The sequence below is a fragment of the Onychostoma macrolepis genome, chromosome 10, assembly GCF_012432095.1.
Source record: "Onychostoma macrolepis isolate SWU-2019 chromosome 10, ASM1243209v1, whole genome shotgun sequence".
Lineage (NCBI taxonomy): Eukaryota > Metazoa > Chordata > Actinopteri > Cypriniformes > Cyprinidae > Onychostoma > Onychostoma macrolepis.
This window is the reverse complement of record NC_081164.1, coordinates 2,787,345-2,798,852: the sequence shown is the minus strand read 5'-3', so window position 1 is coordinate 2,798,852 and position 11,508 is coordinate 2,787,345. Positions and strand designations below refer to the sequence as shown.

Here is an 11,508-nt window from a genome sequence, read left to right as displayed (position 1 = left end):
TAAAAACAATATAGATTTTTCTCTTTTTCACCACTAGGTGTCGTGTTTTTTCAAGGTTATCAAACTTCGAATCCATTTCCAATTCACTAATCCTACTATGGCTAGAAATTCCTGGTAACCTTCTTGGAGCGTCGTGACACGTGACCTCTTTAATATTCATTAGCCAATCAACGTTTGCGTTCCAGCAAATCGAGCGGGCCTGCTGATTGAGGGTCATGAATATTAATGAGCTGCGCCTTTGCCGTAGTAGGATTCGATGGATCCGTCCTACGTCACGAGGAGCCGGAGTTACTCGTTCACTTCTCTATTAGGAGACTTTGGGACACTTGAACGGGATCAGCGGCGGTCGACGAACACCTCTCGGTTGAACGGGATGAAACGCGTTATTCTTTTGCAAACGAACCATCAGAAAGAGTTTCACTCACTGCACACTTGAGACCGCACGCGCTTTGTTCGCACGCGCAAACTCGCGTATCACTTGTGGAGAGTTTAAACGCACTGATTCCCGAACCATCAGAGGAACGCTCCCAGTGAGGATGTGCACACTGAGGATTACACCCAGAACTCATCTGCTGCTCATATCCATCCTCCTCACAGCACTCACACGCGCAGGTAAGACTTTCCTACCTTTATTATGAGCTTTCCTTTAATAAACGCGATGCGAGCGTTTTTGTGCTCGGAGAAGTAACCTTGTAAGAAAGGAAGAAAGTTTTTACTCATGCAAAAATAAATAAATAAGTGTTTTTGCTGTTCATCACGCTTTTCGTGAAGTTTAAACATCAAGTTTATTCAAACCATCCGACCAAAGAAATGTTTCATTAAAGTTGAAGTCAGTTTTAATTTCGTAGCCTAAACGTTGCATTCCAGTTCTGTCCTTTTTTCTTTTCTTTTTTTAAAGTGAGATGATTTATTATCATATGAATATGCGGTTGGTTGTATTTATGCTAAATTATTGAATGCATCATTTTATATAATGCACCTTTGCTTCACTTTGATGTAATTATGCACGGTTTCTGGTTGTAACACTTCAAAAATCAAGTTCAATCAGTGTTGCACCAGAGAGCCATCGGGTTTGTTTGTTGAAATTGGCTGTTGATAATCAGATGCATATTTTGGGAGTGATTTCTCGTTAATTCATTTCCCTCCCTGCAGGGAGGAGGTGACAGATGTTGAGATTTCCTGTTTTGAATTTGCGCTCTTTTTGGCCATTTGGCTGGAGTTTAAAGGGGGATGGGACGCTCCTGGTGTCTCCTACCAACTTTATCACCCCGTGCTAAAGCTTTGTCACCAGCTCTTGAGATTGCGGGCCTGGAGCAGTGGAAGAGTTGAGCGCATTATTGATGAGGCGTTCCTGCACGCACGACACCACGTGACTGATTCATGTTTATCGGTCTCGCGACTGATTCTTGGTCTGGAACGCTGCAGTGTAGACGGACGAGGCGCGTTCACACTGAATGCGTTTATAAACGCGAGAAGCAGGATTGTGGAATAAAAAACAAAAGATGTATAGATGCTTTTTTTAGTTGATTGATTTATGCATTAAAGCAAGGGGTTTTTATAACGCAGCGTATGAGAAGGGGGCGTGCGCTACGAGTTGTGTTTTTATTTAAAAATTGGTTGTAAACATTGACAAATATAGATTAAAGTAAACCTAAATAAAATGAAAACATAGAAACGATGCAATACAATATTTAAAAATGTTACCATTTCACCGCTTTCTTATTTTTCAAACTCAATCCTGTTCAAAACGGTCTGTGCTTGTAATGCACATTGTTTCATGACATTTAATGTTTATAATTTCTTAATATTTATAATTTTTTTAATAGGGTATTACAGATAACTAAAACTGTAACTAAAATTAAAACTATAAAGGATAATCGTTACTTAAAATATTAAAAAATTGTATTTCTTTTGTATTTTTGTTTCTCAAAACTTAAATTACTAAAACTTTTACAAAACGAATATTAATAAAAATCATAATAGTAAGTCTGTGATGCAATACTAAAATACAGTGTAAGACAGTTGAGATTTGCTATATTGTATATATATCAATGTATGCAGATGAAGCTGGATGCAATGTGTGACCCTGGAGCACAAAACCAGTCTCGAGTCGCTGGGGTATATTTGTAGCAATAGCCAACAATACACTGTATGGGTCAAAATGATACATTTTTCTTTTATGCCAAAAATCATTAGGATATTAAGTAAAGATCATGTTCCATGAAGATATTTTGTAAATTTCTTAGCGTAAATGTATCTCAACTTCATTTTTGATTAGTAATATGCATTGCTAAGAACTTCATTTGGACAACTTTAAAGGTGATTTTCTCAATATTTAGATTTTTTTGCACCCTCAGATTCCAGATTTTCAAATAGTTGTATCTCAGCCAAATAATGTCCGATCCTAACAAACCATACATCAATGGAAAGCTTATTTATTTAAAAAACATTTGACCCTTATGACTGGTTTTGTGGGCCAGGGTCACATATATGTACAACTTTATAGCAAAGAGCAGTGCGATTAATACAGGTTACATTTTGCGACGATATAAGCACTCAAAGTGTCAGTATCCAATCCATTTTTGCTGGGAATAATAAATGGAATTTAAAAATGGCTCAAACCAGCCCAGCTGGAAGTAGCTGCTTTTAGCTGGTCTTCAAGCCTAAACAGCTAAAGAAGTGGTCAGAACCCCTTTAAAACCAGCCTGCAGACCAGCTTCTGAGTCTTCATCATCCCCTGGACTGTCATTGCTCATCTTCAGTCTTGATGTATTTCTGCCTGTCCGCAGGAGGTTCAGCTCTTCTGACTCACACTTTCAACCATCAAAAAGGTGTAGGAGATCTTCAACAAGCCCATTGATGTGCTAATTGATTCACTTGCTAATAAGAGTCCCTGAAGCCACAGACAACTGAATCAGCTTCAAACAATGCCGAGCCTTGACTGAGTTGTGGGCTTGTGTTTTCAAATAGTTAAGTCTTTATTTGCAGATCCTTCTCTGTAATGCCTTCTCCTTTGAGCTTAATGTCTGCTCCTTTCAGCCGTTTGCATATTTACACTTTCGAGATTTTGGAGGTTAATGCTGAATGAATGTGTTAATCATTAAAAAACAAAAGGGGTTGGTGTTAGGCAGGGGTTCTAAGCTATTCTCAAACCCCCTCCAAATATCATGATCCCCTTTAGAAGGAACCCTTTTCTAAAATATAAAGAGGAGAAATTTCTAGAAAGACAACAAAGGTACAAACTAATTTTTATTTAATTTATGCTTTCAGAGATGTTTTTTTCTTTAGATCAAGGAGAAATGAAATAAATTAAAATTATTTAATTTAATTGTATTATTTTTTGTATTTTAAAATTGATTTTTAAAAAAAAATTAATTTAATGTTTTGAATGACTGTTTAAAATAATGATAATTACAAATAATGATAAAATAAAATAAATAAAGTGCGGATGCATTATGATAATGAAAATTCAGGAGTAGGGCAACATGTGTAACTATTAGAAAACAAACAAGAAAAACTTAATACAAAACTGGCCCAACAAACAAACATTTAAATTTTTATTTTTATTTTTTTTTGATCTGATATGATATATATGCCCTGAACGTGTTTTTATGAGATCCAGCCTGCTATACCTTGATGATCTTCCATCAGAAAAGTCTTGACTCAAGGAAAGCAGGTTGTCAAGCAGAGATGGCCGGTTTGCCTTGATTTTTGAAACAAAGAGAAGCGTGGTCGTTGTCCTGTTTTATGGCTGTCTGTGGACCCCCGTGGGCAGCGCTGCTGTTGAGCTGTGAAATGAGCTGGACGTGATTGTAGAGTTACCCAGAGTTCAATCAGTTAATCCAGAGTTGACCAGGGCAAGAGGAAAATCTTCAAAGCGCCCGTCATAAAAAAGAGCGGTAAGGCAGCTGATCCTTTAATACTTTTGGAAAGAGCCAGTTTAGCCATGGGAAAGACCTCGTCAATTAGTGTGTGAAAAATACCCATGCTGTACGCCTTGATGTTAGTCATTCTGGCTCTGCAGTAACCTTCATTACACGCACATACCTGTTCTGTAATATTAAGGAGGTATTTATGAAGTTTTTGCAAAAACGGATAACTCCGCTTTGATTCATTTTCATGAGTCATGTTTTTGTGTTAGTTAGCTGTATTTTTTAGTTATTATTATTATTATTTAATCAAAACAACCCAACTGCAGTTTGATTGATATTAATTGGAATGCAGGATAAAAAAACATGATTTTTGAATATTTTTAAAAACTGAGTTATGTTTTTGCAAATGAAATCTTATATTAAAAAGGGTTTGCAATAAACAAAGTTTGGGGTCGGAAAGATTTTTTTTCAGTTTCTCCTGCTTCCCAAAGCTGCATTTATTCGCTCAGAAATACAGTAAAAATGGTAATATTGTGAAAAATGATTACAATTAAAGTAACCGTTTTCTATAATTGTAATACATGTTAAAATGTAATTTATTCCTGTGATCAAAGCTGTATTTTCAGCATCATTACTCCAGTCTTCAGTGTCACTTGATCCTTCAGAAATCATACTAATATGCAGCTGATTTTTGTGGAAACTGATATTTTTAACTGTAAGTTCAGAAGAACAACATTTATTTGAAATATTTTGTGTATCAATGTAAAAGTTTTACTGTCACCTTTGATTATTTAAATGCATCCTTGCTTAATAAAATTATTCATTTCTTATTTAAAAAAAAAAGCTTACTAAATTTTTGAATGCAGTGTAAACTTAAGTTGAAACAATATTTTAATGAATTGTTGTTTGATATGTTTTAATTAAATAAAGGAACAATTGAGGAAACATACTTAAGTCTAAATATTTGTAAATATTATATATATATATGTGTGTATGTATGTATTTATTTCTAAATAAAATGCATTGTAGGAATGGCTAATATGCTTTGGTTAGGATTCATACCATGCACTTTGAGGCTTTATTCTGTATATTTATATAACTGACCAGTAAAAACAGACAGATCAAGACTAGTATTAAAAATGCCATTTTATGGTAATTGCAAGATGGAAACAAATGTGGAAAACCGAAATGGAAATGAGTTTTGGTGGACTGATGAATGCAAAGCAGATGATTAACGCAGCGGAGCTGATTCAGTACAGCACCGGCCACAGCAGATGAAAACGCTTTCGCTGCTGTCCATAGAAAGAGAAAATATGTCCCTGACTGCCAAGCCAGTTAAGAGCACTGCGGTCCGTGGTCGTGCTTGTGGAATGGAAATGTTTTTGTAACATTATTGAACCCTCGCATCCCTAATCCAAAGCATCTCTAATCAAAACATGGCAACAGAGGTCGGCACCAGCACTGTCCTTCCTGAAGAAGGCGAGGAGTTTGGAGGAAAACAGCACCGCTGTGGATCATAAGCCCACGCAGGCAGAAGATCTCAGCGGTGCGTCATCAGGAAACCTGATCAAAACATTTAATGGTGGAATGATGCTGGGAATAATACAGTGCTGACTGATGAAATCACGGAGAATGAATGTGCTCTTACAGAGCTTGTTTTGTACAAAAGTTTGAGATTGAGTTTTTTTTTTTTTTTTATTATATACTTTTATCCATGAAGGATGCATAAATTCATCAAAAGTGACTGTAAAGACACTTTATATATACATGTTCTGTTTCAAATTAATGCTGTTGTTTTGAACTTTGCATTCATTAAAGAATCCTGAAAACTAAAATGCATCACGGTTTCTCACAAAAATAAGAAGCAGCACAGCTTCACCACTGATGATAATCAGAAATGTTTCTTGAGCAGCAAATCAGCATATTAGAGTGATTTCTGAAGATCGTGTGACACTGAAGACTGGAGTAATGATGCTGAAAATACAGCTTTGTTTCACAGGAATAAATTACATTGTCACAGAGAAAAGTTATTTTAAATTAATATTTCACAATTTTTACTGTTTTTACTTTATCAAATAAATGCAGCCTTGGTGAACAATCTTTTAAAGGCTTATATGCAATCTAAGTTGCTTAGTAATGTAATGCAATATCAAGTTCTTTGAAGTATAATGGAGGTGGAAACTTCTTTGCAATGAACATTATCAGCTTTGTATAAAGTATAGAAACATAATGCAATAGCAAAGTGATTTATTTTTTATTTTTGCTGAATCATACCGTAAAATGAATTACTCTGGGCAACTGTTGTGATAACAGATTTCTCTTGCATGCTATATTGCGGTTTTATGCATTAGTACATTAAGAGCGTGACTTTACGGTCGGCTCCACATTGGTCCTCTTAGCAGCATGAAAACAAAACTGTGTTTCATATTTTGATTCAGGTCAATGACTTACACGAACAAGACGTTTATGGCTTTTCCTGTGTAATCTTTAACATATTACTGCACCCTTTCTCGGTCTGGAATGCTTGTATTTTTAAGCATTAACCTGATTAAAATGGAAAAAGATGGAAAAAATCGCCCGTGGTCCATTTATTTGATACTGATTATTTAACCACATTAAATCAAAAGGCTTTTTTGTGCTACTTTCATACATTTTGATTTAATGTGTAAGCAGTTTGTTGTTCTCCTAATTTTGCGGAGTCAGATTTTTGGCATATAATAAACCAGACATTTTATAGCCTATTCTGTGTGTAAGTACTTACCTACACTGTAAAAAAGAAAAAAGAATCAGTAAAATTGATGGTAAAAAAAACGGCAGCTGTGTTGCCAGAATTCTACCGTAAAAAATATGGTGGCAACATTTTAGGTTTTACAGTTTTAACTTAAATTTACATTTAAATACCGTAATTTCTTTAACTGATATGTTAATATACCAACCAACTGAAGTACTGAAATCTGTTTTGTACCTTTGTAATACACTGATAACCACCAAAAGCAGGTGGTGATGAGATTGATTCTTTTTCACTTCCAAAACGGTATTCTACCGTAAAATTACATGTAATGTCCAATACAGTTTTTCACTGTATATAGTAGGGGAACTTACCGTTAACCATTTAACGGGTTTTTAATGTAGCATTTTTAGTCTTTTACTGTTAAAGTCACAGTAATTTTTTACAGTGTAGACAAGAAGGGGCTGTCTGTAGTTAGAACATTTAACACAAACACTTGTCTAGAGGTCAGATTGAAAATGATCAAATCAGATCTAATAATTATAAAATCCTGTTTCCACCATAGAATCGCAAATTTTTGTCTCACATTTTTGACTTTGTCTTACACTACTGAGGAAAAAAGTCAGAATTGCGAGAGAAACTTTTAATTCGGAGACTTTTTTTGCAAGATTTAAACTCAGAATTGCTGACTTTTTTTTGTGACTTTATTTTTTCTCAGAGATGCAAGTTTGAGTCTCACAGTTCTGACTTGCGAGAAACGAAGTCTAAATTATGAGAGAAAAAGTCTCCATTATCTTTCCTGGCTTAAACAGGCTTCCATAGATAATGGCCTCATTGTCAAGTAATAAAATAAAAAAAATAATGTTAAAAAAAACTAGGTTCGGTTATATAAATTTTCCATCATTTTGTTCTATTCTTTTATTTTTTGTGATCTGCTCATATTTTACGTCAGGCGTATGTTCAGCGGTGTGATAAACATGTCCTGGGATTGTTCTTTAAGTGCCTGTTGTTGGACGACTTTAGTCGGTAGAATCTGAGTGACTCCCACACCTATGATTTTCCTTGACAGCTTAAGGACCCCGATTCGTAGAAACGCCACATTACACCAACAAGGTGACATTTTTCCAGAGGCCACCCAGAGTTAGATCAGAAATAAACTTTAACATTGAGCAGAGCCTCAGTACTTCAGCACTAATCTCTCCTTGGAGGAGAAGGACATTAATGTGGTTGCCTTCTGTTGGAAAATTGGCCTGCGTCTCTGTCTCTGGTGCCACTCTTCTGCTTATGTTGGAGTTATTTTTTTCCACTTTGCATGACAGATAAAAATAGACTATCAGACAAAAAGCAAAATGCTTATTCATGCTTATGCCGTATGGCAGCATTGAGCTGTTTTTCATTAGAGATATTAGCTCAGCCAGATGCTTTTGAGAAGACTGGAGCTGAAGAAACTCACATGCTCCGATTGATCAATGCTAGAAAATTGAATTTCATGCAATTTAAAATGATATATTTCAACTTACAAACAAACAGGTGTGGAAAAAAAAATCTACTTGCATACATATCACATTTAAAATACATTTTTGGAAGATAAAGTGACAACTTGTATGCATGTAATGCAAGTATTCAGTTATACTGTTATGAAGATTTCATTTGATTTGCATTACAAGCTATCACAATCTTACTTTTTGCCATATAAATATCATTATCTGCACTAAATTGTGTATTTCTTGCTCAGTTTGGGTCTCTGAGCTCATGCTGGAGCAGGAAAATGTATTCAGTGTTCTCACTGTATCATACTATATGAGCCATAACGGCTTGATATTTCAAATTATACTTAAAACACATGCAATTTAAATTTTTTAAATATTTTGTCTTAAGGTTCCGTAAACTGTTCAATTAAAAATAAAAAAAAATTCTTACTGTTATTTCATATGTCAGGCTTTACAGGGTTAAACACCATTGAGCTGCCATTGGTCCTTAATGAAATGGGTTAGTGTGATCTTCAGGTTTAGTTGTTCAGATGCAGCATTATTTCTCAGCTGTTGAGCTTCTCCGAGTGCATCAGGGCCTCAGTGAAGACGGAGCATTGTTCCGTTCCTATGGAGCTCGAAGACGCTTCACTCTAACTGTTTAAGTGCAAGTTCTGGCAGGAACTTCTGTCAGTGCTTTGGACATTTGAGTCTGAGGAATGAAACTGTACCTGTAAAACATCAGCACGTTTTATTTAGTCCTCAATTGAAAGGAACAAACATATTTCATGAGGTGTGAATCCTGCTGGGCAAAGCACAGGGAAAAGCAGCTGTGCGCCTCCATAAATACCACTTGATGTGTTTGGATGAGGAAATGGCTGATCCTCTAGCTGATGTGTTTTCAGAATCTGTAAGAAACTGCCTTTAATCTAGTGCCTTGTAAGATGTTAATCAACAGTACTTGTTTGTGCATGAGCATTGCTGTGTGTGTGTGTGTGCCTGCAGGCAATGTTGGCAGTCTTTTCCCAAAGAGAAAGAGGGTCAGAAAGCTGTGTGCTTAGAAGGGAGGGTTGTGGGTGTAACTTGCAAATATGGATAAAAGGAAGATTGTAGAATAAAGATGACTTTCAAGATATGACATTGAACAAACATCCACTGAACTAGATGTTCAAATCAAGACATGTAAAAAAAAAAAAAAAGCAGGTGTTACTGCTATCTCAGATATTTTGTGGAGTCCCACTACAACAGCATATCATTTTTTAACATTTATGGAAAGCATTTCTAAAGCCAACCTGAACTATGAATCTTTGTTAGTTACAGCCATGAACTGGAAGTATGCATGCTTGTGGACTTTTGAGAGTAACGTGTCTTAATCATGCACAACGCATTAATAGCCCAGATAAACTCATGGTAAAGTTTATTTTATTTATTTACTTTTTTTTTTTTTTCATGCAATGATACATTTCTACAAATCTGATTAAGAAACAAACTCGCTTACATCTCGGATGAGCTGAGGGCAATTAATCTTTCAGTAATTTTTCATTTTTAGGTGAACTATTCCTTTTTCCAGAAGTTTTGAACGACTGAATCAAACTCCAAAGCACCTTTGTTTTCACCAGATTTAGTCTGAAGTATACTGAGGCCTTGGCTAATGCCCCCAGTAGCCCTGTCAGGTGAAATCTCGTTTTACCGTAATCCTGCTTCGTTATATCATTAACCATCATATTTTTTCATAAAGACCGAACAATGACTTGCGTATAACTGAAACAATCAAAAACACAACTGGAAACCAATGTTTCAGTGCACATTTTGACAGTTTCATAGTGCGAAAACATCAATTTTTATGAATGCCTCTTAAATAAGACATTTGTAATTCCTGTAGATCTTACATTCTAACAGGAATTTACGAAGCGTCCTTCCCTCGACCTCTCCCACAGAAAAAGAAACAAACGTCTAGCTCGCCTGTCCAGATAAAGTTTGCTTTTGTAATCCTTACGCCGTCATGAATCAAGGATCTGTAGAGAAGCTTGCGTGGAAGCTGCTGGAGAAATGAAATGTGTTATGGCCGTCAGCCAGCGATAGATCTGTGCGTTCATCACCCATCCATCAGCGGAGCGCGAGCTCCGGCGAGGCCTGATTCACGTCTGCGGCGGCAGGTGTTCACCGCGGATCACTGCACTCCATCAGATACTGATCCTGAGAGCCCCTCGGTGAGATAAGCCAAGAAACTAATAACCCAAAGGCATGTTCTGTTGGCTTCACACTGCCAGGAAGGAATTTATTCAAAAATGCATTCGATTCATAATCCGCACTGACAGGAGATGCTCAGTTTTCTAGCCCAAGCGGTCATGGTGGTGGATATACGGTGTGGTTAATTAGATTGTATTTTTAGGTAAATACAAATTCTACTGCCAGCAAAAGAAAATTAAGCTCAAGGAAAATAGCCACAGTGTCACAGGGATATTTCACCCTATGGAAGCCCATTATTTCCGCCATTTGAATAAAAAAAAATAAATAAAAAAAAGTGATTGCGACTTTTTCCTCGCAATTCTCACTTTATTTCTTGGAGTTGTGACATTGAAGAAAAAAGTCGCATTTACCTGATATAAACTAAAAAAAAAAGTCAAAATTGCAAGAAAAATTACGCAATTACCTTTTCTGACTTTCTGACATTATTTCTTAGAATTGTAAGTTTATATCCTTCAATTCTGGGAAGTGTCACCTTTTTTGCGAACTTTTTTTTCTTGCAATCTTGACTTTTTTTTTTTTTTTTTTCTCAGAATTGCGAGATATAAGCTTGTGATTCTGAAAAATGAAGTCACAATTCTGGGTTTTAAAGTCAGAACTGTGTGGGAGAAAGTCACTTACCTTTTTCTGACTTTTTTGTGAGTTTGTCACAATTCTGAGAAAGTCAATTTCAAGGAAACAAATTAGAATTGTAAGATTTTTTAATTTATTTTTAAATCAATTTTAATTAATACTTTTTAAAATATTCAGTCATCATGAAAATAGGCTTCCATATCACTCCCCAAAATGGTATTTAAGCATCTTTTTTTTTTTTTTTTTTAAACAATGGCTGAATTTATAGCAGAAAGTATAAACGTTGACATTAAACAAATGATAGATATTTAGTTTTAAAATTTTGAAACCTCTCCAATTCTGTAGATTAGTAGACATTGTAAACTGATTGGCTGCAAATTCTACAAATCAAAGAAGGATTTATTTCAGTGTAGTTTAGATTCTTGCAGAGACATTATAGCTGTGTTTTGCAGTTGATGTAACCGATATAAACCTGTTTCTCGTGTAAGTTTGAGGAAGAGTGTGTGGCTTTTATATGTGGCACAGTGATGTGATTGTTTCAGTCTTTCCACCTTTTTTCCCTGCAGTTGTCTGAAAGCAGTATTGTGCCATTGATTTTGATTAATACCTGCTCTGATAG

The 11,508-nt window shown here is 35.6% G+C and overlaps 1 protein-coding gene across 1 annotated transcript in view; it reads left to right on the top strand.

Annotated features, from left to right (window-relative positions):
* Positions 1–244: 244 nt before the first annotated feature.
* The window catches only part of ror2 (receptor tyrosine kinase-like orphan receptor 2), a 71,183-nt gene continuing 59,919 nt past the window's right edge, over positions 245–11,508 (top strand). Inside the window, exon 1 of the mRNA XM_058789839.1 lies at positions 245–612. Coding sequence (XP_058645822.1) covers positions 537–612 — 76 coding nt within the window. The 5' untranslated portion in view covers positions 245–536. The remainder of the gene's footprint in view (positions 613–11,508) is intronic.